The sequence below is a fragment of the Phyllostomus discolor genome, chromosome 8 (assembly GCF_004126475.2).
Source record: "Phyllostomus discolor isolate MPI-MPIP mPhyDis1 chromosome 8, mPhyDis1.pri.v3, whole genome shotgun sequence".
Lineage (NCBI taxonomy): Eukaryota > Metazoa > Chordata > Mammalia > Chiroptera > Phyllostomidae > Phyllostomus > Phyllostomus discolor.
Genome location: NC_040910.2, coordinates 95,533,117 through 95,560,620, shown reverse-complemented (window position 1 = coordinate 95,560,620; position 27,504 = coordinate 95,533,117). Strand labels below are relative to the sequence as shown.

The 27,504-nt window shown below is 43.7% G+C and overlaps 1 protein-coding gene and 2 non-coding genes across 3 annotated transcripts in view; all 3 read right to left on the bottom strand.

The window, feature by feature from the left end:
- The window catches only part of TEX14 (testis expressed 14, intercellular bridge forming factor), a 69,555-nt gene that overhangs the window by 36,494 nt on the left and 5,557 nt on the right, over positions 1-27,504 (bottom strand). Inside the window, exons 2-13 of the mRNA XM_028521764.2 lie at positions 20,775-20,889; positions 19,145-19,310; positions 18,212-18,348; positions 16,402-16,483; positions 15,326-15,456; positions 14,125-14,238; positions 12,959-13,082; positions 11,118-11,296; positions 5,068-5,219; positions 4,004-4,194; positions 3,424-3,574; positions 194-1,119 (exon numbers count right to left, since the gene is read on the bottom strand). Of these exons, the coding sequence (XP_028377565.1) occupies positions 194-1,119; positions 3,424-3,574; positions 4,004-4,194; positions 5,068-5,219; positions 11,118-11,296; positions 12,959-13,082; positions 14,125-14,238; positions 15,326-15,456; positions 16,402-16,483; positions 18,212-18,348; positions 19,145-19,310; positions 20,775-20,889 (2,468 nt within the window). The remainder of the gene's footprint in view (positions 1-193; positions 1,120-3,423; positions 3,575-4,003; positions 4,195-5,067; positions 5,220-11,117; positions 11,297-12,958; positions 13,083-14,124; positions 14,239-15,325; positions 15,457-16,401; positions 16,484-18,211; positions 18,349-19,144; positions 19,311-20,774; positions 20,890-27,504) is intronic.
- Positions 21,608-21,821, bottom strand: LOC114504473. Its single transcript, XR_003685225.1, has one exon. It is a non-coding gene; the product is annotated as a small nucleolar RNA U3 (small nucleolar RNA).
- Positions 25,475-25,685, bottom strand: LOC114504474. The gene has a single exon (XR_003685226.1). It is a non-coding gene; the product is annotated as a small nucleolar RNA U3 (small nucleolar RNA).

Here is a 27,504-nt window from a genome sequence, read left to right as displayed (position 1 = left end):
TGCAGAGTAACTACCTTGGAATTCCATCCTAGAGGCCTTATTTCCCAAAGCTAAGAGGATCCTCCCCACAGCTAAGAGGACCTTGCTATGAGTTGGCTGTATTTATGAGCATCCTTGCATATCGGTTGGAAGCAACATTGAACCCGGCTCCAGGTCCTGTTCAGACACCCTACTTCCCACTTCTGAGCTTTACCTGATGGCTCTTTTCTGGTGGATCCCCAGTGCTTTTTTCAGAGACTTGAGGGAAAGCGGTGAAAGGGTTCCAGCCACCGCCACTTCTGTTCCTGGACCTTTTGCCAAAATGTCCCCCTTGAAAGTCTCTCACTGTTCTTGGAGACCTTGCTAGGGTCGGGCAATTGCCACCAGCATCCAGACACTGGCCTCCTGGCAGTTGTAAAACAGGAGGAATATAAATGAAAGATGGGGGGCCTGTGGCTATAGGCAAATCACAGACATTAGGAAACATTCTTGAAGAAGCCCACAGAGATATGCGCTCCTCCTGCTCCTTCTGTATCATCTCAAACTCATTGAATTTCTGCTCGATTTTCCCCAGTATATCATCATTCTGGCGCATTATCGCCTGTGCAATGGTTAAATTCAGCACACACTTACTGATGTACTCCTCAGTCATGGACCTGTTGCTCACGTTGCCCTTGGCTTCTCTAGCTGGCTCAGGTAGGCTGGGTGAACTAAGTGAGCCGTTTTGCCAGTCCCAGTCCTCAAAGGAAAGCTCTGTGTCAGCTTCCGAAGACCTCTCATCCTCGTCACAAACACAGCGTGCCTCTCTCTCCATCTTTTCCAACTCCTCTTCCAGGGACCTCAGCTCATATGCCTGGTTTGGGCTAGCCTCCTCAAGAGATAATCCTGCTCCTGGGGGCTCTTTCTCTTTGTCGCCTTCCATGTCCAAACATCCTGAGTAGATTTCATTGATTTCGAAGCTGCAGAGGCTTGACTGACCTGGGCTGGGGCTTCTGGCCTCTTCTGCCACAAAGCAGGCAGGAAAAGGAGCATCTTGGTTCTGAGTCTCCTTGGTCATCAGACTGGGATCTGGGACCTGAGGATCTGGTGTTGCTTTCTCACTGGGAGAACAGTGACCTCCTGGTGAATGGAGCTGACTGCCTATTGAAAAGAACAGTAATACACAAATGATTAAATGACCAAATGATCATATGCAGCAGCTAAGCAGCCGTGGTGTTGGCCCCAGAGATGTGTGAATGCAGAAAGCAGCTTTCTTTTTTCTCCCTCCCTTTCCAGGTGTGGTAGACTACCAGATATACTCACAGAGGGGGGAAGGGGATTTCTAACCTAGGGGGAAGTTCCCATTTTGACATGGGCTGAGGTAGAAAATCTGGGAGGGACCAAACCCTGGGGGAAATGTTCTAAGCTCAAGGTATAGTGTAGTTAAAACATGCATAACTGGACACTTCCCTTGGGCTCTGTGGTTGTGATCCAGGAGCTCACACCTGGGACGGTCATTCAAGTTCTGCTATGAGTCCAAGAAGTTCTTGGAGCTATACATATACCCTCTGATTTCCCCCTTGGTTAGTCATATGTGGCCTAGAAAAGCTGTACAAGAATCCAATGATAAAATCAAAGGCACAGTAGACTAGAAGGGTGCAGACATTCCTGGATTACCAACAAAAAAGCAACAGAAATCTCTGATAAAAAAAAAGACTAAAGTGACTGTCCCAGAGGATCTCATTGTTTTCAAAATGGACCTGATAATCTGAAGCACCTTCTTTGCAATGTCTCTGACCTTGTTCTCTCAGAACAGAATTCAGGGTAGATAGTTTAGATATTTACCTGATACTAATCAGGAAATACATTTTTAAAATGTACTAAGCTATATTTAATGACCTCATTCCTGAGTTCCTTTTTCATTAAAAAGGAACTTTCCCTTACTCTAAGAGAGCTCCTTTCTCTTACTGCAGTTTTAATAATACAAATAAATAGAAGGTTGTTGCCAGGAAACACTGTTACTAAATCAGTACCTAAACATCCTTGGGCTTCTAGTTTTGTTCAGGTTCTTTGAATTTGAGTAGAGTATTTTTTACTATGAAACACTGTAGTGAGACTGTGCAGTGAAATGAAAGGGAGTTACTGGAGATGATAATGACTTGACACATAAAGTTATAATTACTGCCCAACACAACAGAGCAGTTTATCTACAAAAGTAGTAATTACTGTTTATTGCTTTGAAGAATATAGCAAAGACAGGAACAGAAGAAATTTCTTTGAAAAAAAAAGTAATACTACTTATATAAATATTGAATGCATATTATAAAATTCTAATCCTTGATGTATTTCTTCTATTCCTACCAATGTATTAAATATTCAGCTTAAAAAATGCATACTGTCAGGAAATGGAAATTATGAGCCCCTGAAACTTAAGGATTAAATTCATAGCTTTCTTTACATACAGAAGAGTTTCAATATTCATGTCAGTAAAGTTACACTCTTGGTGAGTATCTGATAAAAGCAGACAATGCCCAAGATACCACTCCATCGTGGGAGCAACAAGACCTCAATAAGTAACTCCAGGACTGACTAGCCATCACCCCTGGGTGATGATGAACAGTTCTCAGAGACAGGACAGAGGAGCCAAAGCAATGAGAGCCTGAAGGTCCATTCTGGAGGCCTCTATCCCTGTCCAAAGAGTCAGAGAGGATGGTCACTTGGCTTGGGTTCCAGCCCTATAACAAGCTCTGGAATCCTGAGCAAGCCACGACCTCTCTGCACCTTAGTTTTCTCACCTGGAATGTGAGGGCATTACTCAGAATGATTGCAAGGCCCTTTACAGCTCTGAATTCTAAGGTTCCAAAATGTACTAAAAAGCAGTAAGGTGCCCTGAATGCTGTGGCTCAGTGGGTTGGGGGTTATCCTGTAAACTGAAAGGTCGCCAGTTGGATTTCTGGCCAGGACATACACCTGGGTGATGTTTCTTTCATGTACTGATGTTTCTCTCCCTCTCTTTCTCTCTCCCTTACTCTCTCTAAATAAAAATATATAAAATCTTTAAAAAGCAGTAAGGCTATAGGAAAAAGTTAGAAATACCAGATCTTAACAGACCATTTCTAAATGGCAGAATTGAAATAAGTAATTTTATTCTTTGCACTGTCTCAATTTTTTTATAATAGTTTTAAATTAAGATATCACTTTTATCTGGGAAGCAATTAGATAAATTCCTAAGGGTATCATACTAGAAATTAACTGGTTGCTACTACTTAGTTCCAGATCAAGCCAAGGTGTATGTATGGAGCTCAAAAATTTTAACTTAATAATTTCAAGGATCTGGATTTTTTTTCCCTAAGGCATTCATCTTTTCCCAGTGTAAGTGACATGTACGGTTTGGAGGAACTGATTAGTTGCAGCTTGTAACTCTCAGAACATATTCATGCTACAACCTGTGGGTTAAGGCCATACCTGCTTCCTTTAGCTCTTTCATTTCCAAGTCAGGGGTCTCTTTTGGATGTTCTGAAGTCAGTCCTAGATAGACATTGACCTCAGGATGGGGTTCATATCTCTGCACCACAGGGCTCTCGGTTGGTTGACTTCTCTGGGCTCCAATCAAATCCTGTGACAAGGGATATATTGTTAAGAACATTTTCACACTCATCTGAATGTCACTGGTGTTTCTGAAGCAGATCTAGGTAGCAAATAAACTCCCTGTTACTCCTGATGGGTAGAATGACTGTATTCCTAATTAGCTAATTCATGTTATTATTTTAAAAGTAATAATAATAGCTGCCATTCATTGAATCTAGCTAGCTGCCTACAGGGTGCCCCTACTATGCCTGGACCCTCCCTAGTTTCCCTCAGCAATTCCTTGCTGCCCTCACCAAATTAGGCAGTTAGGCTTTTCTCAGGAATACAGAAAGGGTGTAATGAAATAAGGATTTCCAAAACTTCTTACAGCTTGACCTCTAGCTGCTTTCTGGTCTCTAACTCCCTACTCTCCTGAGATGGGCAGGCAGAAATAAACTCCTACAGCTTCAGAGCTTACCTTTAGGTCATTCTTCAGGATATACCGAATATCTTGAAGGTTCATAGTTCGGTCTTTCTGTTTGGCTTGGATGCCTGACTTAACAATATCATAGTAAGGTTTTGGAAGCCTGAAATCAGCTTCTAAATAATTTCCCAAGACTATGGCTTCTTTAATTACTGAGCCATCTAAGCCATCCCAGGGTATGCTGTCTGTCAAGGAAAAAGAAGGAGTAACATGAAGAAATCAGATGAAACTGGGTACCCCGGTCAAGTCATTCAACCCCTTTAAATATTAATTTCTGGAGAAAAACTATCAGGAAGCCTAATCACAAATGAAAAGCCACTTTACCCATTCACCAGAAAAATCTGTGCTGGAGAAACAGGACAAAGCAGTCACAGGGTCATATAGGCATGGGCTTCCTACTGACAGACCTGGGACCACAAGAGTATTTCAAGGGGTCAGGCTGGGTTGCTCAATGCACCCCTCTAGAGGAAGGTGTGGTTTTGTCTCTGAGACTGTGAACACTACTAATTGGGGGCTGACTCTCGCCCCCTCAGTAGATGTGGTTTTATGATGCTTACGTGTGCGTGTGCGCACGCACGTGTGGGTGAGTCGTTCTCCTGAAGAATTCCTTCTGTCTTCAGGTATGTGACCACTTCCTTCACATTGGAGTCCTGTATAGTTTGGAAGGGCTTCCACACCTTTAAGCAACACTGCTTATACATACAAGGGACCTGGGTGTGTTTAGTTTCATAGTTGACTTCTCGGAGCCCAGTTTTTCCCTTTCATTTACAAGTTCTTCACGGGCTCCTCACAGAGATACCTATATTCAGTTTAAAAACTTTGCTTAGATTACCACTGTCAAGCTGACAGGTGGGCTATGCTGGGTCTTAAAGAACAGATTTAAAAAGAAAGATTTCTGGGAAATGATCTTACAACTTCCATAAGTGGAAAGGTTTCCTTGAAGAAATCTCTTTTTCCTATGTCCTGCATTTTCATAAAACTAAGTTAACTCGTGGGGGTGGGGGGATCCAACCTAAGAATAGGGACTTTGGTCACAGTCAATGTGCTCTTTGATCTACCTGTCAAAATCTCCTGTATGATCATTGAGAAGCTGTAGATGTCCGATTTCACTGTGGCTGCCCTCTGTAAAATCACCTCTGGGGCGGCCCAGTTGTACAGCTGGGCCGGGAGGGGCACCCCAGTCAGGTCCCTGGGTGCATCTCTGTCCTGGCTACAAAAGGAAATACAAGGCAGGGCTCACGTCTTAAAGGACTATTGTGATCACAGCACAGTATGTTTGTAAAACATTTGTCTCTGAAGACTAGCAACCTCCTTGAGCTTCCAGAAACTCAGCTAGACCCTGAAGCAGCCCAAGCTGTCTGCTATTCCAACACCTGCAATTCCAACTCTTCCCCATTCCTACCCAGTGGGCCCTGCCCATCCTCGCACCTAATCTGGCTCAGCTCTCCTGGTCACTTACTCCACTCAACTCAGCACCTACTTTCAGTTTCTCCAACATGCCAAACATATCACCACTTGGGCTCTTTGCACTGATGGCTTCTTCTGCCTGGCATGTTCTGCCCACAGATTCCAGTGTGACTGCTGCTTCTTGCAACAGAGGTATATTATGAGCTCAAAAATCACCTCTTCAGAGAGGCCTTCCCAGACTACCTAATTTTAGTAGTCCCCGTTTTATAGGCTGTAGAGCAGGGGTGTGAAACTCATTTTCACCAGGGGCCATATCAGCCTCGTGATTCCCTTCAAAAGGCCAAATGTAATTTCAACTTCTTAACAGTTGAGGAGTAGTTACACTTATACAGTCCTAAAATTATTTCAGCCCTTTGAAGGCAACCACGAAGCTGATGTGGCCCCTGGTGAAAATGAGTTTCACACACCTGGTTTAGAGCAGTTATTATCTGAATTTCTTGTTCATTTAGTTATTTTTTATGATCTGTCTGTCCTCCACCAGAGGCAGCTCCATGAGGTCAGGCAGGTACATTATCACTGACTCTCTACACTTACACCAGGGCCTCAATGCTAACTTTTGACTAAGACTCTTTCAAGACTCTCCTAAAGCCCAACTGCTTTATCAAAACTTCTGGGACTCCTCCAGCTCCCTGTGGTTGCTTCTTTTCTGAACTCTGCCTTCTTGGGAATGTACCCAAAGGTTCACAGATTTGCTTAAATAACTCGACCTTCCCTTGGTGGGGTAGCTCTGGTTGGTTGGAGCACCATCCTGATACGCCAAGGTTGTGGATTCAAACTCTGATCAGGGTAAATACAAGATTCAACCAAAGAATGCATAAGTAAGTGGAACAACAAATGCATGTCTCTCTCTCTCTTAAGATCAACAAGTAAAAATTTATTTCAGAGAAAAACAACTCAGCTCTGGTTGGTGTGGCTCAGTGGATTGAGCAATGACCTGTGAACTGGAAGGTCACAGGTTCAATTCCTGGTCAGAGCACATGCCTGGGTTGAAGGCCAGGCCCCCTGTTAGAGGTGTGCAAAAGGCAGTACTTCTCTCATACATCGATGTTTCTCTCCCCCTCTTTCTCCCTCCCTTCCCCTCTCTCTAAAAATAAATAAATAAATCTTTAAAAAAATTAAAACTCAACTTCCCAACCAGACTTCTTGAGAACTAAGTCAGAACATCCTAACTGTATTCTGAGCCAACAAGAGTCCCCAGAGTGAGGTCAGCACTGACTTTTGCACCCAGATGTCATGAGCATCAAATGAGATTGTGTGTGTAGAAACACTCTAGGAGCCATAAAGCACCATGGAAATTAGGAATTAACACAACGATTATGGTAGACACTCGGTAAAAACTTGATGACTGCTGGTTGATAATTAAGAATTAAGTTCTTTAACTCTGGCTGGAGTGGCTCAGTGGATTGGGTGCTGCCTGTGAACCAAAGGGTTGCCAGTTCCATTCCCAGTCTAGGGCACATGCCCGGGTCACAGGCCCCATCCCCAGTGGGGGCATGTGAGAGGCAACCACACACTGATGTTTCTCCCTCTCTTTCTCCCTCCCTTCCTCTCTCTAAAAATAAATAAAATCTTTAAAAAAATTAAGTTTTTAAAAAGTAACCAGCAATTCTTAGCTGGTATGGCAAAACACAGATTATAGAGAATGAGACAAGCTTTGCAATCTTTGAACAAACTTCCCTAAATAATATTCCTTCTAGCAGAGCTTTTGATAGAAGGCAGTGAGTTTAGGAAGCCATGAAGTTACAGAAACTGATAACAATTTTTTTAGTTGCATCACTACATAAGTTAGGTGTGGCCTGGCACGGCGCGGATACGAACGCCAATGTTACATCAGTATCACTGGAAAAGCAACGGAGCGTTTTACGGTCAGAGACATATTCTGAGGAGCCAGCATGTTTGGCTCTTTATGTTGTGGGTGATTCTCCAAGTGAAACTGTCACCCACCTTGTCAGATCTCTCAAGCTTGTTTAAGGCTTTAGCAAAAGACAAGTCACTTATAACCAGGAGTTATATTCTATATCTTTTACTTCACTCACCTTCCTCTCTTACAATTCCTCTTCCTTCTCTGTTGAAGCTAGGTGAGTATGGGAGGGAGGGCTTCTTTTGTGGCTATCATTCTAGGGCAGTTATTTTTCTGGGCTTCAGCTCTGACATCATTAAAATTACATTTGGCTGTGGCTATGGGACACCACTTGCAAGGTTAATTCCAGCTCTCAAGAGTCCATTAAGGAGAAGTTGAAGAACAGGATAAACTACTACATCATTTTTACACCAAGAGATAGAGTGCTACCCTTGACAATGACATTCAACAAACAAACCTGCTCAAATAGAGTGTTACCAAAAATAAATGTGGAATTGGAAGCTATTTTGGATTCTTGTATAATCAACTGGTGTTATCAGATGTTCAAGAAGGATACACTCTTATGGATGCAACTACTTGCTAACATTTCTGTCTGAAGTTCCATTTTGAGATCAACAAGTCCATATGAGAACTCACACCTTCCTACCCAGTTACCTTCCAGACCCTCCCTCGACCAGTCTGTGGACCCCAGCTCCTCAGTGCATCTTACATTTCCCTTCTATTTTGGTTCCTTGGTCACCACCAGACCCTGCCTATAGCCTTCTAGTTAGTCTTCCTACCTTCAACCTCCAACCCATCTTGCCCCTACAGCCAAGAAACATCTTCTACCACCTGGTTCTAGCCACAGCTGGGTAACCACATCATCTCTTCACCTTGCTGGGCCTCTATTTCCTCATCTATAAAAGGATGGAGTTGGGCCCTGGCTGGTGTAGCTCAGTGGATCAAGCAGGGGCCTATAAACCAAAGGGTTGCTGGTAAGGTTCCTGGTCAGGGCACATGTCTGGGTTGCAGGCCAGGTATCCCATGGAGGGTGCGCAGGAGGCAACCACACATTGACATTTCTCTCCCTGTCTTTCTCTGTCCCTTCCCCTACCTCTAAAAATTAAAAAAAAAAAAAAAAAGGATGGAGTTGGGCTGGGCCTCTCCAAAGCTCCATTTCACTCTAGGATTCACAATTATACTGAGAGCTCAAACAGAAGAAAATGTTGTACCTCCATGTCAACAACAGATGGCACTCCATCAGTGGCAAACAGCCTGGATTCTGTCATAGCCTCCCTGAAAATCATAATCAGGCCCTGAACTGGGTGCTGATTATGAGCAAGTCATGGTCCCTGCCATGGTCCCTGCCCTCTCAGAGCTTGCCATCTGGTGGCGCTGACTCAAGTGCTGCAGGGCTAGGGCTTCAGTACAGGCTTCATGGGATGTGATGGAAGACTGTGTCTGAAGTGAGTTTTAAACGATAAACAGGTGAGCCCTGGCTGGTGTAGCTCATTGGATTGCACGTCAGCCTGCAAAGCAAGGGGCTGCTGGTTCGATTCCCAGTCAGGGCACATGCCTGGGTTGTGGGCCAGGTTCCCCAGCAGGGGGCATGCGAAAGGCAACCACATGTTGATGTTTCTCTCCCTCTCTTTCTCCTTCCCATTCTAAATATAAATAAATAAAATCTTTTAAAGATTTTTTTAAATTTTATTTCTTTTTTTTAGAGAGGGAAGGGATAGAGAAAGAGAGAGAGAGAGAGAGAGAAACATCAATGTGTGGTTGCTGGGGGTCATGGCCTGCAACCCAGGCATGTGCCCTGACTGGGAATCCAACCTGAGACACTTTGGTTCGCAGCACATGCTCAATCCACTGAGCTATGCCAGCCAGGGTCAATAAAAGCTTTTTTTAAAAAAAGGATAAACAGGTGAGTTCCAAGTACTACAGATGTGGGGAGCGGCACCATGAAATAGCATGGACTAAAAGTGGCTCCAGAAAGTGGCCAGGCAGGGAGTAGAAAATGATGAGGTTGGCACTGTGGGCAGAGCCCCACCCTGGAAGGCTTCTACACCCTGCAATGCCTGGACTTAGTCTTGTAGGCAATGATTTTTAAAACTGAAAGGTTCTACCTGGGACTGAGAATGGACCACAGCTGAAGCTGGGCAGCTCAAGGGGTGGTAGTGTTCTGGCCTCTCTACCAGTTCCCACATGGCACTGCTCCAGTCACCCTACGTGTCCCTGTCTCTCTCTTCCCCCATCGTGGCCCTTGTACATACATGAGGGAGAGGGATCTTCTTAACTTGTAAATGACCCATGATACCATCCTACCAGAAAAAAGTCCCTTGCATAGGATCCCAGTGTTCTTAGAATAAAGTTCAAACTCTTCACAAAGGCCCACAGGGTCAAGTACAATCTGGCCCTGGCTCTCCTCTCAAGGCAGAGGCACAACGAAAACCCACAATGAGGAAGTGAGTCACTCAATAAACCTGCTGCGTGCCTACTGAGTGACGGCCTTGTTCTAGGTGTCTGAGACACAGCAATGGGTAAAACAGAAATCTCTGCCCTTGAGCTTTTCATGTATTGAGACAAGTAAATTACATGTATGTGGGTGCAAAGACCTGCTGAGACTGGGAGTGGGGGGAGCCTCAGTAATTGTGGATGGGTGGAGACAAAGGTAAGCAGAAGTAGGCAGGTCTAAGCAAGGGGTCTGCCCAGCAGACTTCACAGCAAAACAGAGTCAACAGAGGCTGAAGGCTCAGAGCTGTGAATGGCAGCAAGGAAGTGCAGGGGAAATCCTCTGTCTCCCAGAGCCTAGGGGCCAAAAATAAGGGCCAGTCCCCAGCTCTCAGGAGGACTGTGACTCCTGTCAAACAGGAAACAAAACCCATCCACAAACCCTTGAAGGAGGGTATTGTTTTTGTCACTGCCTTCCTCATTGCACTAAGACCCTTGAGGGCAGGGAACACCTTTAGTGCCACTTGGGGCCAGAACTATAAGGCTTAGCACCATCACCTTCCTCTCCTTCCAGAATGCACAGCTATGGCACATTTCCCTGCCTACCTTCAACTGAGAAGGTGATCAGGCCGCGTCCACTGCAAAGCAGGGAACAATGACCTACCCCCCCAACTCCATTGTGTGCCCCACCATGTTCTCTCTTGCTCACTGACTAGTAATGCAGATGACACAGTGGCGGACTACAGCCTGGGGAAAGGCAAGGTCATGGATGCGATGAATGCAGAATGCACACACACTAGACTGCAATGTGAGTGAGGAACACGTCTTGTTTGTCTTAAGCCACTGAAAATTTCACAGTGGATACTTAGAGTATTTATACACATTGGCTAACCTGTTCTCCTGCTTGTTAAATGTTTAATAAAATGAGAATGTCCTGAGCAGAAGTAAGTTCCCCAGTCCTGGCTGTGTGGCTCAGTGGATTGAATGCTGGCCTGCAAACTAAAGGGTTGACAGTTTGATTCCCAGTCAGGGTACATGCCTGGGTTGTGGGTCCCCAGGATGAGATGTGTGAGAGGTAACCACACATTGATGTTACTCTCCCTTTCTTCTCCCTCCCTTCCCTTCTCTCTAAAAATAAATAAATAAAATCTTAAAAAAAAAGTAAGTTCTCCAAAGCCCCTCTAATCTTGGCAGACAGAGCATTTGGGAAACCTCTTGCCCCACTGAAGGACATTTCAGCCCACCAATGAGGAGGAGGAGGAGGAGCCCAGCCCAGGTTAGATCTCTCTGTATAGCAAAGGGTCCCCCAGGGAGACCCATTTTGGAAATCATGATCACAGCCGCACTTACCTTTCCAGCATGTACTCCAGATTGGCCAGCCTCGCTTCCCCTATGGAGACCATGTGGATGGCATAGGAGCTGAGGGAGCGGTGGATAAACCCCCGGGAGTGCAGGTATCTCAGGGCATCGGAGATCTGGAGTAGCAGGTGTACAATCATCTCCATATGCAGCAGGGGGAACTGGGACCGCTGGAGCAAGAGATAAATAGTCCAGGAATACAGGGACTGGGCCCCGAGTAGAATGCTTTGTAACCTCCAAAATCTTTTCAATTGAGCTTCACTGCTACGTAGAGTCCCAATTTTACAGATGAGCTATGTAAGGCTAAGTGACTGGCCTAAGGTCCCACTGACCCAGGCCCCCTGGCTCCAAATCTGGGCTCCGTTCCCTCAGCTCAGTGGCTTTGTACCACGATAAATGAGAACATTCTCAAGGCCTGGCAAGGGTATTCAGGATGGGCTCACCACCACATGCAATGAACCTGCCCTGCCCCTCAGCCCTCAGCCAAAATTGTGGTGCTGGGATAACTTGGAAGCTTAAAGGACCAATCCACCCACTACCCCAGTCAGATGACCAGAAAATCACTCACACCAATGTACTCAGATGACTAAAGTCATAACGGGTCTCTCCCAGAGAAGTGGTATTTCAAGGTAATGCCCTCACCCAAGGAAAGGGAAACTAGGACACTAACAGGAGGTCCTCCAGCAGAAGGGATGGCTAGCCACTTTGTGGGGCGGGCCCTTCCTGGAGGGTCTCTTCTCACTCCTGCCTAGGGTCTTTAGAACAAAATCATGGAGGGGAAAAACACATTTTTCAGGACCTCTCTGAAGCCACATCTCAGCCCAAAGCACACTTGTCAGGGAATCTGTGGGCCAGGGAAGATGTGCCCTCCCCAACCCCAGGAAATCCAAATAGACTGATAAAAGCTTGCATATAAATAAGCCTCTCTCTACAGCCAAGGTCCTGCAGGGCACAAATGAAAATGCGGGGAACTAAGACCAGTGGCTATTTGATTAATTAACTAGAAATGCGTGCACCTGTGTGTCTTCTGGGTCTGCTAAGCTCTTAGATGTCTCGTACAGAAGCAAGACTAACAATAATAAAATCACAGTAGTTCCAATGAACTTTATATAGTGCATTCTATACTCACCACAAAGTAAATAATTAAAATTTATCTTCCAACACTAATTCGAAAGAACATTAAGCACCCCTATGTTCATTGCAGCATTATTTACAATCTCCAAGATATGGAAGCAGCCCAAGTATCCAACAATAGAGTGGATAAAACAACTATGGGACATTTACACAATGGAATACTACTCGGCTGTGACAAAGAAGGAAATTTTACCCTTTGAGACAGTATGGATGGACATGGAGAAAATTATGCTAAGTGAAATAAACCAGTAAGAGAAAGACAAATACCATATGTTTTCACTCATATGTGGACTCTAATGAACAAACTGAACCAACAAGGAAAATGGGGACAGACTCATAGATGGAGAGCAGGATGACAGCTAGTGGTGGGTGGGTTAGGGAGTGGAGGGGTTAAAAACAAAAGAAAAAAGTCCTTTTTGGTCATGTACATGGTCATGTACAACAGTGTTGTGATTGCTGGGGGGAGGGAGGCATAGGGGACTAAGAGATAATGGGAAAAATTATAATAAAGATTAAATAAAAATAAAACATACAACTGTGGCATAGTTTGGACACACAACTATAGGGACAACAACAAGAAAAGATTTACCTTCCATGAATGCACGATGGGAACTCTCCTGCTCAGGCAAGGGGAAGGAGGACAGGGAGGAAAAGAGGGGAGGGCAGCAACGGAAAAATCCATGGAAACAGCCACTTACTTGTTCGTGGAGGACACTGAACAGTGTGCCAACGGTGATGCGCTCATACACCAGGCGGGTCTTCCCCAGGTCCTGGGACAGGCACACAGCCATCAGCTGCAGCAGGTGGGGGTGCCGCAGCTTGCTACAAAAGAAGCTTCAGATGAGGCACAGGAAAGAAAAACAGGATGGAAAAATGGGTACTTTCCTTTCTTCAAGGCTCCTTGAACACATTCTAAATAAATGCCATTGCACACAATGCTTCTCTAAGAAAACAGGATGGGGTGAGCAAGGTGGAGGAGTCTTGGCTGGTGGAATCTGTGGCCTCACTGATAAGACCCTTTGGGCTTAGAGTCATCAATGACAATGGCACTACGAGCTACTGGGCAAGGCACTTAACATACATCATCTCCATCCTAACAACCACCTGCAAGAAACGTATCATTACAGTCATTTTAGAGATGAGGAAACCAAGGTCAGGGAGGTATCAGAACCTGTCCAAGGACACACACACGCCACTCAGTCTCATGTCAAAGTCCATGCTGTAGTTATGAGTCCTTCCAGCCTCCTTGGGTCCGTTTAGTCTGACTTCCCCAAAAGGAAGTGTTTGACCTCTGACACACCTGCTGCAGAAGTTGAGTGACCTTCTCAGGAAAGAGCTTGATGAGCCAAGGTAAATTCAAGGCCTCAGCAGCCCTAATGTGAACCATAAATTAAGCTCCTGCCCCGGCAAGACCTGATGGACTTACCCTGGAGCCACATACACTCTGAGGTACTGAAACCCATAGGTAGGTCCTCAATGGCAGACACACAGTTCCTCAGACGTGTGGATCTCGTGCACAGCCATGTCTGTGAAGTCAGGCCTGAAAACAGGGCAGGCCTCAGGGGCTGTAGCAGGAGAAACAGTGGGCCTGGAGGCTGGACCATCACAGATACGGGTTATAGGGAGTCAATCAGCCAACAGAACTGACCTTCTTGCCAGCACCATCCCCACCCCTCAGGCTTTTCATTAGTTCCTCCTGGTCTTTCTTGGCAGCCCTTGGAAGTCAAATCAACCAACAGGAAAATGCTGAGGAAATGCTGAGGCTGAGGGGGGCCGGTCTCTCCACCCCAGGGAACCCTGAACAGCCCTGAACCTGAATCTGTAAAAACCCTGGACATGTAATGACCTTGGGCTTCCTTCTCACCTGCTGTGCTCCTGCTCAGCAATTAGCAAGTCAGCTAGCCTCAGCTTGCTGCAGTGTGGATGGGTGGGGAGATTCAGCTCCTTCACCGTGACCCTGCTCCCATTCCACACCAGGCTGTAAGGGCAGGAGAGAGTTTGAGGAGAAGGGGGTGAGCTGCCAGTTCTTCGGTGAGGAGTTCTTCCGTCTGAGACCAGAGTAGTGTTCATACAGAACCTGTAAAGTACCCATCGGGTCTTCCCTTTTCCTCCCCCACCACCCAGGTCCTAAGGCACCTTGAGGAACTCAGTACAGGTGAAAGTCACTAAAAGATTGAAGGGAGCAAGTAACTCAAACAGGTTGGTATTTTAGAAAGACGATGGTACCAGCAGTGTGAAAGTGGTAGGGCAGGGGTGGTCTGGAGAAGCTCCAGGAGGCCCGTCTAAGTGACGGACAGTGATGACCTGGGCAGGAGCCACAGCAGTGGATAGAGAGGAAGAAGGGGACCTGATGACAAATCAGTGCCCTGAGCAGGAAAACAGGAGTGTAACTGCAGGGAACAGAGAGCCCTGCGAGTCTAGCAGAGGCCTTTTTAGAAGAGTGTTTCTTCTAAGCAGGGAAGTGTCCAGGCTCAAGGAGGCCAAGAGATCTTGGGCAGGACAACTCCTGTGGCCCCGAAGGAGGCAGGTCAGGTCTTCCATGAAATTTTGTCATAGCAAATGCTGTTACTGCCACCCCTGCTGCATTTGGTTGGTGAGGTCCAAGATAATACCATTCCAGCTTCTAATGGGCGCCTCAATACCCTCTGGCCTATATCAGGGGCCAAGGTGTTACAACTGTGCTGCTCAAACTCTGTAGAAAGCAGACAGGTTAAAACAGGGTCATGAGTAATCCTTCAGAGCAGCTGTTCTCAACGGGGGCCATCTGGAATGTCTGTAGACATTCTGATCTTTGCAATCACAACTGGAAGGGGATGGCAAACAGGCTTGCTACCAGCATCTAGAGTAGAGACCAGAGATGCTCTTAAATATTATACAATGCACAGGACAGCTACCATCAACAAAAGCTACCAGGCAAATATGTCAATGGTGTCCAGGTTGAAAAGCCTTGATTAGACACATGTCCTTGGTGTCAGGTTAGAAACCCTCCACATATTAGGAAGTCGCACGATGCGCATACCTCCCAGGGGACTAAATCAGAACTCCCATGGGCCGCTCCTGCTTACTTGGTCATGATCATGTAGGGGCCACTGCAGAAAGAGAAGGTAGGCTCATCATCAGCTTGAATCACTTCCTTTTCTCCAATTATTGGAAAAGATCCTAAGTAGGCCACTTGCGATCCCCCTGGGAGATAAAACTGAAAGCAAAGCACAGCTTCAAATTGTGGGGAGAAAAGAGAAAAAGTAAAATACCTCCAGAATCTTATCAGCCAGATAAAAATAATGATGGCTACTATTTACCAATTTGCTGAAAACCTCCAGGGACTTTATTCTCTATACTATCTTTGATCTTCCTAGAAACCCTGCAAAGTTATAACATCCTTCCCCTTTTACCAGTAAGGAAACTGGGACTCATAGAAAGAGGTCAGACACCTGCCTGAAGCATTGAGCAAGGGCTCAGGTGCCTCTGGTGGCCCCCACAGAACCCCAGCACGTGTGCAGCCGAAGTGGACATTCCTCCTTCCCAACCCCACCCCAGGCTACCTTGGCACAACCACCAACAGACTTGGGGTGGGGGGCTGAGCTGTTGGCAAACTTCATCCAGCCACCCAGCAACATTTCCCAACTGTCTCTTTCTTTGATAGGCAAAAACCAAGAATCCAAAAGATACTCTTTTTCTTCAAAACATTTCTCAATTTAAAATTTCAATTCCTTAAAGGCATTCCAACAGCACTCATAAACCTTTGAGAGGACAAGACCCATCACCAATAAAACCCCTGGGGTCATTACGGCTCTCTGCCTCTCTACAGGTAGACCATGATTAGTGCCTTCACTGGGAATTAAAGGGTCATTTTCCAAACTCCCCAAATCTAGTCCAAGGTCATTCAAGGGATCTCTGTAGGGTTTTCACCTTTTTTTTTTCAATAAGGACAGCAGCAGTAAGACATACTTGTCCTGCCAAAGCAGAGAAGAAGAAAGAAAGGAGAAGAGAAGAAGAAAAAGAACAGAAGAAGAAACAGCACCACTTTGGAGAGGATAAGAAAGAGGAGTTGGACAAAGCTGAGGGACACAGGTACAGAACCAGGGCCAGGTGACTCTCCAGTTAGTCCTGCAAACACTGGCTGTCACTGGCAACCTCTTACCTTCCCAAAGCCAAAGCTGTAGATATTTTGGGCAGAAATGACTCCAGTTTTAAGCAGTCGGTTAGGAGAACCATTAGGGCTTCTAAAAATATTTTAAAAAGAAAAAACAAAACGATTAACCACCCATATCCAGAAGAATGATGATGAGCCAAGTCTTCAGAATGTGCAGTGAGTTGTTTTTACTACTTGACTTGTTATCATGGAGCCAGCCTCTCAGAGGGCACCTGTGATTCTCATCTCCTGGCAGCCACGCCCTTGTGTAGCCCCTGAGAGGTCAGATAGGGCTGATCTGTTAACCCAACAGGATACTGCAGAAATGACAGACTGGTGTGATTTCCAAGGCTAAATCCACCAGGGCTTCTGCTCTGATCCCTCTAAGGTCACTTGCTCTGGAGAAGGCCAGCTGCCATATTATGAGGGCACTCCAGCAGCCCAGTGGGGAAGCCCAACACTCAGCCATGAGAGTGCCCCATCCTGAAACTGAATCCTCTAGCCCCAGTTAAGCCTTTAGATGACTTCAGCCCCAGCTGACATCTCTACTGCAACTTCCTGAGAAACCCTGAGCTAGAACCATCCAGCTAAACCATTCCCTGATTCCTGACCAACAGAAAATATGTGCAATATAGACGTTTATTGTTGTTTGAAACTGGTAAGTTGGGCAGGGTGATTCATTATGCAGCAATAGATAATACAAATGATCAAAGCTGGAAAGAATGATAAAGCTTATCTTGTCCAACTTTCTCATTTTAGAGACGGGGAAAGTGGAGCCAGAAAGGGGAAACCTGCCGGCCTGGGGTTACAGAGCAGTAGCAGGAACTAGGCCTGGAACCTGTTAGTAAGGACCCAGTCTGCCAAGATTCAAACACTGACAGGCCAGGAGGTGTGAGAGCGGGGAGTAGTTGGACCACGCAGGGGCACAGAAGCCAGATGAGGGATTTGGGAATTTATCCTGATAGTCATGGAAAAGACCCTAAGAGGGTTTTTAGCAGAAAGTAGCACAACTCAACGTCCATTTTTAACACGTTGTTCTGGATTCTGGCTAAAGAACCAAGACCAGCAAGAGTAGCAGCAGAGAGAGCAGTTAGGTGTAACTGGTCCTCAAGGGAATCGCCGACTCATCTTGCCTGAAAAGCCAGTGGCATCCAGGTCATCAGAGCAAAACCAGGACTCAATGTGCATGACAGGACAAGATGGGGAGCCTTCAAGGGTGTGACAAGTCTAGCCACCCTGACTATAGAGATACCATTAGAGAAAATCAAAATGAAAATAATTCTTTGAACACAAACCCTAAGTCAATGAAGTCCCAAGAATTTAAAATAACTAAGCCTGGGGCCCACCTCCTGCAGCTGTCCACCCAGCTATTGGCAAGTCTCTCACATCAGCTTAAAAATAGCCTAAGGAGCATTTGTGGTCTTTTGCAACCTTAGTAATAAAGAAACAGGCCTTCCAGATGTCAAAAAAAAAAAAAAAAAAAGAAAGAAAGAAAGAAAGAAAGAAAAAGCAGCCACCCAGAGGTCCTAAGGGTTTTCTGCTAAGCTGCCCAGACCTGAAAAGCTCCTGCTCAGGGAGGAGGAACACAGGGTAGTTCCCACTGGAGCCCAGAACTCATCTGCCCCAGACCTTCCTGGAAAGGGGACACAGGCCAAAGGTGCCCTTCTGGCTATCCTTTATCAGTGACCACATCTCCTTCTGAGCTCATCCCTACGAGTGAGCCAGATTCTAGAAGGGAACTATGTGGCCCACTGCATGGGTCCCATGAGAGAAGCCGGGGTGGTGCAGAACATCCCACTCAGCTCAAGGTAGCACTCACCCCTGCATAAGACCCCCAAACCAGGGAATGCTGCAGATGAGCCTCTGAGGGGAGTCGATCTTTTTCAGGAGGTCACAGGAGAAGCCCTGGATGATGGCCTGCATGTGCGAGGCACAGCGCTGCATGAACTCCACCATCTGCAACACCACAGAGATGCTCAGTACTGGCATGGCTCGTGGACACCGGCCCTTCAGTGGGATTGTGAAGTGGCTGAATAGTCCTAGGAGCCAGGAATCCCCAAGGCAGAAAAGGGAGGGGTCCAAGTTATTTTCTAAAGGTATGGAATGTTTTCAGGGAGATGATCTGGCAATAATTTCCTCCAATTCCCTGCTTTGACAGATGAAAAAACTGAGGCAGGGAAAGTAAAATCATCTGTCCAATGCCCAACAGCTAATGAGCAGGAGAACCAGACAGAGAGAAGAGTGAAGAGAAAACTCTGCTCCCCTCCCCCTCTTCCTTCCACATGCCCATGCAGTGAATGCTATTCATGCTTTCCATTTGTTCTTTAGTCCTCATTAGACCACATAACACCTGCCAGTGTGTGGTCTCAGGAAAGTTACTTCATGCCAATGAGCCTCACTCTCCCCATCTACCCTCATTGGGAGGGTTGTTGTGAACATAAAGTGAGTTAATATTTAGCTAATTTAATTACAATGTTTGATGTGTGGTAAGTGCTAGTTAAGGATCAGACAAAATTACAATTTTTCTCCCTTCTTACCATACCAATGACTAGAAAGGTTCACTACTGGACTTGCCTGAAATCCACAAGGTTCTACAGCTGGTTCTACAGCTGGAAGTGGGAAAGAGCCCAGACCGGTGTGTCCCACTGCAAGCCTTGTGCTGTCCCCAGGATCACCCTCTGGTCCCTGGGCTCCTGACTCCCAGCCCAGTGCTCTGCCTTGGGTGTGGGCTGCAGTGTGGGTCCACTCTTACCACAGCGCTGCGCTCCTTCCCTGCTGTAAGAGCCCAGGTCTGTGGGTTTTGACCCTTCTCATCGTGTAGTCGAAGGTCGCCCCCTGCTTCCAACAGCTTGCTGAGGATCCACTGGTTGCCTGAAAACGCAGCTGCATGGACAGGGGTGCTTCCATCAAAGCAGCGGCTGGAGGGGGATACAATGAGTGTTCATGGCAACACGCCTTTCCAGAGGTGGGGAGGAGAATTCAATGGGTGACATGGGGCTCCTTTTCTACAGAGCTGACCTTTAGTGATGAGGATTATAATCACAGCATTTGGAAGGCACCTGGTCTCTGCCAACATGGGCTTTACACACATCCCCTTTCTCCATCCTTATGTTTACCCTTCAAGGCACTATTGTTTCCCAAGGTATAGGTGAGAAAACAAAAGGGCAAAACTGAGGGTCACACCCATGTGTGGGTGTGGTTCCAAATGAGCGTTCTTTCCTCCTCTAACTTCTGACAATAGCTGTCCTGAAAAAATTTCTCCACATTTGTTACATCCTGGGGTCAGGCAGGTGAAGCAGAGCCTAACCAGAGACCATTTCTCTCTTGTGACAATGTCTCTAATGTTTGTTATCTGCAAATATCAGGTGAGTGAGCTCTTTACTTCTGACCTTAAAATTAAACAATACAGCAGAAACAGTAGAGTGTATGTTAGTCTAAAGAAATTCTAGATGGAAAGACAGCAAAATTTTCTTTGTGTTATCTCTAAATTATAGAATTCTCATATTGATTGTTTTTTTTTTCTTTTTACTGTAACAGACTTCCAACTTTTCTCCCAGTAAGCAAGCACTCTTGTAACAGGAAAAAAAATTTTTAATTAAAAAACAGAAAAGAACTTTCTGACATCAACATGGTTTGTTTTTAAGTACATTAAATAGTACCTTCTTATGTAATATGGGAAAGCTACTATATGATTCTTATAATTGTTCATATTCAGGCATTCCTGTGAAAACCAGGCCAAATCATGTAAATTATGTAAGCACTCAAAACCCATTTCTGGTTCTGTGCAGTGTAAACTGTAAAAATACATGCTGTCCCCTCCCTGTCGAGGAGGGGGCTGTAAAGATCTAAGAGAGGTTCCTGGGAAGGCCCTGGGAAAAACAAGTGTTACACAAAGAAAAAGGATGTTCAACTGGTGAACTGGCAAAATTAACAATGGTTAATTCATTACATCATGTTGCTGTTGCATATTGAAATTTGGACTATTAATCACAGATTGTTTAACCACAACTGCAAGGGCCTGGCAAAAATCGTCTAGATAAAGTGATGCCAAGTATACTAATTGGTAAATATTTGGTTGTGGGACTTATTAAGCTGCTTAAATGATCACAGAAATTATAACCTGAGGCAGAAGTATGCAAACCATACTGTTAATCACTAACGAATGAATGAATGAATGACTAATAAGTTTCACTCATTTCATAGGGCCTAGTAAAACTGCTTTTATTAGTAGTTAAAGGTATGTTTCAAGATATGTATACAATTGTATTTTATTGATATGTTAGTAAAGTTATTTAATCTTGTCAAATTAGTTTTCAAATACCCCAACTCATCTTAATATCATACACTACTAATTTTCTAGATAGTAAAGCTATTGTACTTACTGATTTGGATCTGATCCATAATCCACCAGAATATCAACTAATTTTGTAAGGCCTAATAATGCTGCAGTGAAAAGTGCTGTCTGGCCCAGGGAGTTAATTGTGTCAACATAAACTCCTGCAAAGCAAATACCAAGATCAGTGCAAGTAACAGGACATTTCCTGTGACAAAACTAGAAAAATTAATTATTAGGGAAAAAAGTTAAAATTCCTTTATACAACACTTTCATGCATTACTACTACAAATTGATTCTTTTTAAGGAAAAACAAAACTTTCAATGGCCAAAACTATAAATGGCCATAGATTAACTAGAAGGCAACCACAAGTGACTTCAACAAAAATGTTATTTACAAGCGGTATGGTAAAAAACAAGGTTGTTTTTAATCTTTCAGAGGGCATCAGGGATGGGGTAGTACAAGGAAAAAAGTTTAGAGAGACACACAAATACTTCAGTCCTATCAATTAAAGCGCCGGCTGGTGTGGCTCAAATGTATAGAGGACTGGCCTACAAATCAAAAAAAAAAAAAAATAAAAAGCTAAAAGTACTTTTAAAACAGAACTGACAGCAAGTAGACAAATTTAGATCTATCCTCCCACTCAACTTTAACTTTTTTTCCCACTTTTATTGTCATTCTAACTGAATACAAACAATTTCTACTAAACACTTAAACCACAAACCATGAAGCGAAAACAATGAAGAGAGTACTCCTTATAAGCAAACACAAACTAACCTATTAAAATCAAAAAACTAAAGTAAAAATATTACTTCATGAAAACCTAAAGGCCCACTATAACAGAAATAAAACCTTCCTTTTCAAACCAAAGTTATAAAGAAACCACTCAGACTGCGTTCTCTCCCTCTTACTCTCCCAAAGGAAGAGAAGAACGATCATCAATGACTAATGGCAGTTGCAAAAGCAACACCAAAAGCCGGCTTCACGCTCAGGAGAGAACACTGCGCCTCCTCCTCGTGGTTTCGGGTGCTCTACACGTTCAGAGAAACTTCTCTAGTAACAAACTATAGAAATGATCCCTGAAAGTATAGTCTTAACTAAAGCATGCCTGCTTTTCCGAAGTGAACAAAATTCACACATATTTTACCGATGGTGATTTTTTCTAATGGTGCTATCTTATCCAAATATATATTGGCATGTGTTCTCTAAAACAACTTCTCATTCACAAAGCTCGAGAAAGCGTTTTGAATACTCTTGCATTTCAGAAGACAGTTCAAATTGTTAGTTAATTAACATACGATTGCTAAACAGCCAACCACACTCCAGTTATTTCCAACCCCGCCCCACTTCTCCTGTCAGTTTCGCAGCGTCGTTTACGTAAACGCTGACGACTTCAAAGTGCGCCAGCGTGTCAGGACAAGCCTCAGTTTAGACCGATTAGTTGGAAACGAAGACCTTTCACAAGAAAAACGTGAAAGCCCAAGGTGAAAGCGACGACCCAAAGCCAGACACTAGGACATTTGCAAAGCACGCCCTATTTTTAATTTTTGTCCTGTGATCCAAGTATCAGACATATAAATGTTCTTTTGGATTTTTTTTCCAAATCAAGGTACTTTTATGTGCAGCAAATGTGTGAATTGTGTTTAAACAACCAGGACAATACATCTGTTAAAGGAAGGGGGGGTGGGGTGGGGAAACCAGCAAGCCCTGGCTGGCGTGGCTGAAGGGTTGAGTGCCCGCCTGCAAATCAAAGGGTTGCCGGTTCGACTTCCAGTCTACAGCACATGCCTGGGTTGCGGGCCAAGTTTCCAGTAGGGGGCACGTGACACACTGATGTTTCTCTCTCTCTCTTCCTTCTCCCTGCTCTAAAAAGTAAAATAAAATCTTAAAAAAAAGAATACAACCCAACATAGGTCCAAAATGGTGTCATCAGGGCTAAAAGCCCATGATACCAAGCTTAGATTTAATACCTGATTTAACTGCAGGCTTTTAAAAACATTTTATTTATTTATCTTTAGAGAGAGGGACAGGGAGGAAGAAACTTCAATGTGAGACAGAAATATCGATGGGTTAAACCCTCTCACACCCCCAACAGGGTGGGACCTGGCATGCAACTCAGGCATGTGCTGACTGTGAATCAACCCCGCAGGCTTTCAATTTGGTGGATGACGCCCAATGGGCAATCTACATGATTAAAGAAAACTCCTCCCTCTTTTCACTAAGAAAACACGTCCCAGCCCAAAAATTACCCTTTCTTTTTTTTTTTTTCACTAATAGCTCTTTTGCCCCACCATGCTTCCTATAAAAACCTTCTATTTTGTACCCCTCAGCACCCTTCCAGTTGGTGATGGGCAAGTGCCCAATTCATAAACCACTTAATAAAGCTAATTAAATCTTTAGACTTACTTGAATTTTTTTTTTTGACAAATCACTCCCCTACTTAAAGCTTGTAGCTTCCAAACTCTTGGACTAAACATTAAACCTCTCCAAATAGCTTACAAGGCTCCATGTCTGTCTCCCCTACTAGACTTTCCCCCTTATCTGTAGGGTAGAAACTGTCCAATTTATCTACAGTGCCCACCTGCAAATCAAAGGGTTGCCAACTGCAAAGGTGCACCTGGGCACCTGGTAAATTTATCTGCCCAAGCAAGACTAAGAGTAAGGAAGAGCAGCAAGAACAGTGTGGGGAGACAATGCTCCATGAATTACTCGTGTTTCTGCATCATGGGAGTGTGGCAGTAATTACCCTTTGTTCTAGATTCTTTTTGAAGACCAAATTTTGGAAGATACAGAATCTCCCTTTACAGCAAAGTGCAAGCATGCTTACTGTGTAGTACAGTAAAGATAATGTCTTCCTTTGGAGCAAAGAGCATACTGTCCATTATAAAAGATTTGGGTTGTGTTCCCTAAGTTCAGGGTACTACTGCAAAGGAACCCACTATGTGTGCAGTATTATCTAGTCCTTTTATGACTCTGTGAGAATTGGGGTTTGAGGAACAAACACCAAAATAGAACATTAGTAGTGGCTACTAATTAGTAGTAGCTAGCTAATATTCTAGTTACTACTGCTGCTATGAGTAAAAAAATTATGATTCAACTCTGAAGCAGGAATCTTATGTCTTCTGCCTGCATCCATAAACTTGTAACAGGGTAATCTATAAAACCACAGACAATTCATAATTCTTGACAGGAAGGAGCACAGTCAAAGGAATCGGACTAGTTAATCCCTGGGGTCATGAATTTAAAAATGTTAAATCAATCAGAGCCTCCAAGGGCTTCTCTAGGGACCAGGAAGCACTTAGGGAGGCACTGAATAACAATTCTTGTTTGGATACAGGTGTGGCCTGGAACGAAAAATAGGTTTAAAACCACTGCTCTCAAAACTTACACAAACAACAGCTCTTTGGTGATTTCCTAAGTAGAAAACATTCTTTCTTTCAACCCCAATATTCCTTATTATCTTTTATCCTCATGCCTCTGTAAACTAGCTATGTGAAATGTTACCTATTCTACACCCAACGATGTAAAAGATGTATCTCTCTCTCCATTTTAGTTCTTATCTAATCCTAGATATTTCCCAGATTTCACATAACCTTCTTTCTGTCTTCTCCTTTGAATCCATTATATAAAATAAACTGCAAAACTACTATTCCTTGGAGCATCTTCTCAATCCTTTGCAAGCATGATTTTAGAACTGGCCCCTAAATCTTGGTTCAAATAAACTCAAATCTTTCTTCAGGTTTGGAACTTCTTTTGTGGGCAGAACAAACCATCTTAAAATAATTAAAATATCAGAAGTACATTTTAAAAAGAAAGAAAAGCTAGCCACTCAGAGTATCTAGCCCATTACAGACCCATCAAATACTTTAATAACGAGGATCAGGAAAGGTGGGGCAACAACACAAAAATACTACCCACAAGCCCTGGCGGTGTTGTTCAGTTGGTTGAAGCACTGTCCCAATACACCAAGGTGGCGGGATCTATCCCCAGTCAGGGCGCATTCAAGAAGCAACCAATGAATGCATAAATAAGTTGAACAAAAAATCAAGTCTCCCTGGATGTCTCCTTCCTACTTCCACTCCTGCTCCCCCTTCCCCCGACCCCTCTCTCAAATCAATTTTTAAAAAGAATATAACAGGTTTTAAAAATCTGAATGCAATAAAAGCCTGAAGACTACTGTAAAAAACTCCATGTGCTAAAAGACCTTAAAAAGTCGATAGTTTATAAGGAACAAAACCAAAATACCAGAGGCAGAAAACTACTTAACAACAGCTGGCGGTGGGGGCAGGGGTACCACCACCAAAAAACAAAACAAACAAACAAAAAACAATTAGATGCTACAGAACTACAAATGGCTGAATTTTTTAAAGATAAAAACAACATTAAGAACTATACACTCCAGTAATTTAAAAAAACTAGTAAACTGTACTAACAAAACAGAAACAGATTCCTAGAGCAGGCCGACAGCTCATGGTGGGAAAGGGAAGGTATGTCAGAGGTTTTTGGGGAAAAAAAAAATGCTCTTGATCAAGAACAGTGTTATTGTACAATAGCAGGGTGGAAGTGAATAAAGGACAAAAGGAGATAAGTAGTGAAAAAAGTTACCTAGAAAAATGTTAAGAAAAAGGACAAGACAAAAACCAAAAAAAAACACAATAAGCAGGATATGAAACATACAAATAATTGCACCACTCTGAAACGCTAGACATAAACACTAAATTACACTCACTACAATTAACTTAACCAAAACCACTCAGACTACATCCCCTCCTTCTTACTCCCCCAAAGGAAGAGAACAATCACCAACGATTATTTACAGCTGCAAAAGCAACGCCAAAACCCAGCTTCACACTCAGGAGAGAACACTGTACCCCTTCCTTGTGGTTTCAAGTGTTGTATACATTCAGAGAAACTTCTCTAGTAATAAACTATAGGAATGGTCCCTGAAACTATGGTCTTAGGTTTGAGGTTGTACCCTCTGGTAGGTGATGACAGGCGTTCACTTTTTAGTCATGATGACTTTTTTTTGTCAAGTTCAGCTTAAAAATGTATTTCACTTCATATACAATAACACTTCCACTCAATAGCAAAGTTTAAAACATCATTTGCACTTGTAAATCTTCCAGAAACACTTCAAAGGAGCAATGCAGTTATTAACATATGGATTCCCAGCAGCCAGTGACATACTGCAGGCATCTGACTCCAACCCAAAGCGATATGCTATTACCCTACCCACCACACAGGGCACCACTTGGGTCCAGGTGTATCACAGCCACCTGACTACAGGTTAAGGAAATGCTGCTTCTGCTGCTGGTCAGTACAGACTTGACTCTTACCCGCTACAGAAGTCTGCCACCTTGAGGGACCAGGTTTCCTTGGCCTTAAAAGAAAGAGGAGGGATTACTAGATAGCTTCAGAAGAGGGTGTGGTCCACAGAAAAACCAAAACCAAGTCAGGATTACAGGGTTGGCATTTTCTGCTCCACCACTGTCCCTGACCTCAAACCCTGCCCTGCCTTTGGGAGGGGAGATGTACTGGAGATTGAGTTCAATCACCAATGGCCAATGATTTCATCAACCCTTGCCTAGGAAATGAAACCTCCAAAAACCCCCTTAGCAGTAAGATTCAGAAGGCTTCTAGATTGCTAACAGATTGAAGGTGCTCAGTGGGTGGTGTACCCAAATAGGGCATGGAGATGTATATCCTTTATAATAAACCAATAATAGTAAATAAAATGTTTTCTTGAGTTCTGAGTCATTCTAGAGAATTATTGAAACTGGAAAAGGTAAAACGCAGACTAGAGACAACAGAGGAAGAGTCATCAGGTTGACAACAGATCAAGAGAAGTGATCCAACTGAAGGACACAGAGAAAAAAGAAAATTAACAGTTTTGGGGACTGTGGGGCAATACCAAAAAGTCTGACATAAACGTAAGGATTACGTTTCTGGATTTCCAGAAAGCAAGGAGAGAATGGAAGAGAAAGAGTATCTGTAGAAATAATACCAAAAAGGTTCCCAAATTTGATAAAAGGTATTAATTTCCATATTCAAGGTCAGCAAACCCAGGCAGGATAAATATAAAGATAATCACCCCTAGGCACACCATAGTCAAACAATTTAATTTCTTTAAAGTACACAGGACACTTCAAAGCAAACATTATAGAATTATATTATGGGGTTCGTAATTCACATAGCTATGATACTTACAGAATCTTTATAATAAGGATAAGGAAAAGGGTGAAACCTATATGGGTGAAGTAAATAGTATGTGGAGTGGTGCAATATTAAGTAGACTGTGGAAAATTAAAGATATATAGTCACTAGAGCAACCACTAAAAAATAATGTAAAGTAGTATAACTAAAAAGCCAGTAGCTAAATTAAAATGGAATTCTAAAAATATTTAAGTCAAAAGAACAGAAAAGAAGGAAGAGAGAAAAAATAGAGAAGGAAATAGAAAACAAATGCTGTAATAAAATGTTCTAAATCCAACCATGTCAATAGTTACATTAAATGTTAATAGACTAAACACTCCAATTAAAAGGGAGGGTGTGTCAGAAAGAATTTTAAACATATGCCTCAACTATATTCTCTCAACAAGACATTTTAACTATAAAAACACAGATATTTCTTGCAACAGTATGCATAAGGAGGCTGAAGCGACTATATTAATATCAGATAAAGTAGACTACAAGACAGTAAGTATTACCAGAGATAAAGAGGAATATCTCATAGTAGTAATAGGACCAATTCATCAGGAAGACATAACAGTCCTAAGTA